At 36.3% G+C, this 5,081-nt stretch overlaps 1 protein-coding gene across 1 annotated transcript; it reads left to right on the top strand.

The window, feature by feature from the left end:
* Positions 1-2,417: 2,417 nt before the first annotated feature.
* Positions 2,418-4,775, top strand: LOC127159125 (CD209 antigen-like protein C). The gene is made up of 5 exons (XM_051102026.1): positions 2,418-2,556; positions 2,966-3,415; positions 3,847-3,950; positions 4,021-4,124; positions 4,204-4,775. The coding sequence occupies exons 1-5, from the start codon at positions 2,448-2,450 to the stop codon at positions 4,352-4,354; spliced, it is 918 nt and encodes a 305-aa protein (XP_050957983.1). The 5' UTR covers positions 2,418-2,447; the 3' UTR covers positions 4,355-4,775.
* The last annotated feature ends 306 nt before the right edge of the window (positions 4,776-5,081 follow it).

Consider the following 5,081-nt stretch of genomic DNA (forward strand, 5'->3'; position numbering starts at 1 on the left):
GAAGGGTTAAAGGTTTTGGACTTAACTATGCTGGGGGGGAAACCGATGTACAAATGTTTTGTGAAAGTGTTTAACAAAACTTTTTTAGATAAAAGAAATGATACTGTGTGGAGAAGCAAACTTGTTTTAAATGAGGGAATAAAACCGGTGTGGAGAGTTTTGTATAAACCACCATTGACAAAACGTGTTGGAGATTTACAATGGAGGATTTTACATGGGATTGTAGCAGTTAATGCTTTTATATCTGTTGTTAATCCTTGTGTTGATGAGAAGTGTATTTTCTGTGGGTATAGAGAAACTGTATTTCATTGTTGTTTGGAATGTACACGATTAATGCCCTTGTTTGATATTTTGAGCAGAGTTTTTTTTAAATGTGGAGAGCAATATACTCATTGTAAATTTATTCTGGGTGCTGGTTATAGCCAGACACAAAAAATAAAATGGCAGTTAATTAATTTCTTAGTGGGTCAAGCAAAACTTGCTATACTTACCACAAGAAGAAACAAAATTGAGAATGTACATGGTCAAGAGATTCTGCCAGTTTTTAAAGCTTTTGTTAGGTCAAGGATTATAATAGATTTTAGGTATTATACAGCAATGAATGATGTTGAAACCTTTGTACAGCAGTGGTGTTATAATGATGCTGTTTGTAGTGTGGTGGAAGGAGAGTTGTGTTTTGATTTGTTGTGGAGCTAATTTTACTGTGAAATGAAAAAGTGATGTAATAAAGTTGTTTGGTTAAAAATCAAATCTCTCTCTCTCTCTCTCTCTCTCTCTCTCTCTCTCTCTCTCTCTCTCTCTCTCTCTCTCTCTCTCTCTCTCTCTCTCTCTCTCTCTCTCTCTCTCTCTCTCTCTCTCTCTCTCTCTCTCTCTCTCTCTCTCTCTCTCTCTCTCTCTCTGAGTGCATGCTGGGAGTGAATGGGCGGAGTTTGATGAGCCGGCATGGCGTTAAGGTCATGCCGGCAGAGCGTTGTTCAGTCGAGGACTGTGTTCTTGCTGTTGCTGCTGTTGTTGGTGATTGCATTCTTTCTGCATCTAGAATGAATACCGCAATTGTGATCTTTTTAAGCAATGTTGATAAAGTAGATAAAGTTGTAGAGACCGGGATTGTTGTGAATGATTCTCTTACTCCGGTTATGCCCCTCGTTCAACCTGCGAAAAAAGTAATTTTGTCAAATGTCCCGCCGTTTTATTAAAGATGAGGTAATTGAGAGGGAATTGTCGAGACACAGAAAGTGTGTGTCAAAAATCAAGAATATTTCACTTGGTTGTAAATCACTACAGTCGAAGCATGTTGTATCATTTAGGAGGCAAGTGTATATGATCCTAAATAATCCAAACAAAGAGCTAAATTTAGCCATGAAATTTAGGATTCATGATTTTGATTGTTTTTTTTTTTTTTTTTTTTTTTTTGTTTTTTTTTTTTTTTTTTTTTTTGCTACCTCAGAATCTATGAAGTGCTTTGGTTGCAAACAAGAGGGTCATGTTATATGTGCATGCCCTGAGAAGAGTGTAGATCAGAATCGCAATGCGGATGAAGTGTTTACAATTACAAATCAAGCACAAACAAGAAATAAAGTATCTTGTATGGATAAAGATGGATCTGGTGATTGTGAAAGTAATAAAAATGAAAATGTGACCATAAATGAAAAGATACATGAAGGTGGTGTTTTTGAGGCTAATAAGCAGGCCATATTGGAAGATGCTTTGGATGTTGACATGTCAGAAGATCAATGTTTATTTAAAACACCTACTTTAAAAAGGAAAACTAAAGGCAAGGGAAAAGATAGACGGGCTAGCAAAAAAGTTACTGGATTAGTTGCTGGTGATGCAAGGGAGTTGGACACGGAGTTGAGTAATGTTGACAGTGAACTACAAAAAGACTGAAGTGTCCAGATTGCCCTGATTCACCCTGTTATTTTGATATTGAGTGTCTGTGAAGCTGCTTTTCAATTCAATTACCATCATTACCAGAGTAAACTTGGCTTTTTTTTTCTCCATGTTGTACTTCCTCATCTGCTGTATTATTCTATGGAGACATTTCCTCCAGTCCAGCAGGATGCAGCAGAGAGCAGGTTTATCAGACTGAAGTAATCAGAGAGGAAGATAAATATCAGATAGATGAGAGGGGAAGATAAATATCAGATCCACAGCTCTTGCTGCTGTTTTTCCTTCATCATCAATATAAAAGTTCAGTCTGGCCTGTTTAACGCTCTTTGAGTCCATTTGAGTGTTCACAGACACTGGCTTTGTTCACAGACACAAGCTGATAACATGTTGTTGAATGTACAATGAGTTTTTAAGTGTGACTGAAGGTCTTTATTCTTGTCAAAGGCCAGTGTGAAATGAAACCACTTCCTGTGTAGGCTTAGCACACTTGAAAAAGACTAGTGACTATTCTAAAGATCACAGTTCATCTGTGAAGACGTACTGTAAGACAGTGAATAATGGAAGTAGAGTCCATTTATGAAAATGTTGAATGCAGAGATATTGAGAACACAACTGGACCTCAAACTCAGACTTACGGCCAGGATGAAGGAAAAGATCGAAAGCACAGTAAGAAAAAAAAAACAAAAACAAGAACAAACAAACAAAAAAAAACTTTAAAGCAGAAATGGTGTCACAGATGCTGTTATTAATGGTGTCAATAATGTTTGAGGAAATGAGAAGAGTTACATACAAGTAAAATATTTATTCTAAGAAAAATATGTCCATGTTTCTGCATTTATATTAAATGTATTTTAACATTAATTATTGCTTATTTACTTTTTCAACACAACCTTGTTTGGATATTTTTTCGATATAGCAACATTATTTCTATATAGCACTGTTTGTCTTACAAAAGAATATAAAAGCTCGACAGCATTATCTAAAGATAATGACTGATTATCTTACAAGTTTATTTGAAACTTAATTCCTAACAATATGTTGTGTATGAGTTGTGTGTTTTGTTTCTGTTTGTCAGGAGGAAGTAGATGTTTGGTGTTGATCACAGTGTGTCTCGGGCTCATTTGTGTTCTTCTGCTGGTCTTCATCATACTGCAGAACATCACCATCACAGCAGAGAGAGGCCTGATAAAGAGTTACAAGAACACAGTTGAAGAGTTCAATCAAACAATCAAAAGCTTACAGGACGAAAAACACCAACTGCAGAACAACTTCTACTCTTTGAATCAGAAGAAACTGGAGCTGGAGACTAGAGTCAAAGTTGTCACTGCTGAGAAAGACCAGTTACAGAGAAGCACTGAATTTTTCATTCAGAGGAAACTGGAGCTGGAGAAAAAAGTCAAAGATCTGAATGCTGAGAAAGACGTGTTACAGAGGAGTTTTGACTCTTTGAATAAGAAAAAACTGGAGTTAGAAAGCAAAGTCACTTCTCTGAGTGAGGAACTGAAGAAAGAATCAACTAAACGAGGTCAGTGCATATATGTAGTGCCTTGCGAAATATTCAATCCCCTTCTTTCTTTTTTTTTTTTTTAATTAATTAATTAATTTTATTTTATTTTTTATTTTTTATGTTCCAGCCTTATGGTAAACTGCTTTAAATTAATTTTTTCCACATCAATCTACAATCCATACACCACAGTGACAAAGCACACAACAGAATTGTGACAACTTTGCAAATTTATTAAAAATAAAACACTCAAATAAGTACATTGCATAAGTATTCATACCCTTAACTCAATATTTAGTTGACGCACCTTTACAGCCTCAAGTCTTGCTGTGTGCTTAGGGCCATTGTCCTGTTGGAATGTGAACCTTTTGCTCTCTCTCTCTCTCTCTCTCTCTCTCACTCTCTCTCGCTATGTACACAGTTTTATAAAATGCATGCCTTGTGTGGTTCAGGTTGGTTTTTCTTGTCCAGTGAGTTGAAGAGCTGGTCTGACAGCAGGCAGTACTGCAGGGATCGTGGTGCTGATCTGGTCATTATCAACAGTGAAGAGAAGCAGGTGAGTTTATGTGAGTGTCTGTTACTGAATGAGAGGAATCACACTTATTCCTGTTTTTATTCACACACAGAGGTTCATTTCTTCACTAACCATGGAGAGAGTGTGGATTGGTTTGTCTGACACAGAGCATGAGGGCAAAATGACATGGGTGGATAATTCACCACTAAATCAAGGGTAAGTGCTAAAAATCACTTTGTGTTGATTCATATATATGTGGTCCTGATAAACTGAACATTTGATACATGTCGTTCAGGTTATGGCTCCAAGGTGAGCCGAACAACTATCTTGGTAGTGAGGACTGTATTGAACTGAATTATAAAAGAGAGCAGCGGGGATGGTCACCCCTGAACAGCTGGAATGATGCCCCATGTTCAGAGAAGAAAAAAGGGATTTGTGAGAAATAGGTTCATCCCATCTTATTGTGGTTTTGCTTCTCTTGTCTAACATAATCATTCTTAATGTGAACACATAATTTCTGATTGAATCCCTGCCTTTTAAATAACGATAACGATATTATTATTATTATTATTATTATATCTTATTATATCTTATTGCTATAATAATCTACTGTTTCTCGTGGGGTGAATTAGGCTGACCTGAGACAATGAACCTCTGACGTTTTCATGTTTTTTTCTTCTCCATCACAAGTGGCTCTATATTACTATGATCTTATTCTACTGTTATCATGAGTCTCATTTGTTCATCTGAAGTGTTGAGGTGATAATCACAGTGAACTACAAAAAGACTAAAGTTTCCAGATTGCCCTGATTCACCCTGTTATTTTGATATTGAGTGTCTGTGAAGCTGCTTTTCAACTGAAATTGCTTTTTGTTCTAATAAAATCTTCAATTATCATCATTACCAAAGTAAACTTTGTTTTTTTTCTTTTTTCTTTTTTTTTTTGCTTCATGTTGTACTTCCTCATTGTGTATCTGCTGTATTATTTTATGGAGAGATTTCCTCCAGTCCAGCAGGAGCAGCAGAGAGCAGGTTTATCAGACTGGGCATAAGTAATCAGAGAGGAAGATAAATATCAGATCCACAGCTCTTGCTGCTGTTTTTCCTTCATCATTAATATAAATGTCCAGTTTGGCCTGTTTAAGGCTCTTTGAGTCCATTTGAGTGTTCACA

The sequence above is a fragment of the Labeo rohita genome, unplaced genomic scaffold (assembly GCF_022985175.1).
Source record: "Labeo rohita strain BAU-BD-2019 unplaced genomic scaffold, IGBB_LRoh.1.0 scaffold_1926, whole genome shotgun sequence".
In the NCBI taxonomy this organism is placed as follows: Eukaryota; Metazoa; Chordata; class Actinopteri; order Cypriniformes; family Cyprinidae; genus Labeo; species Labeo rohita.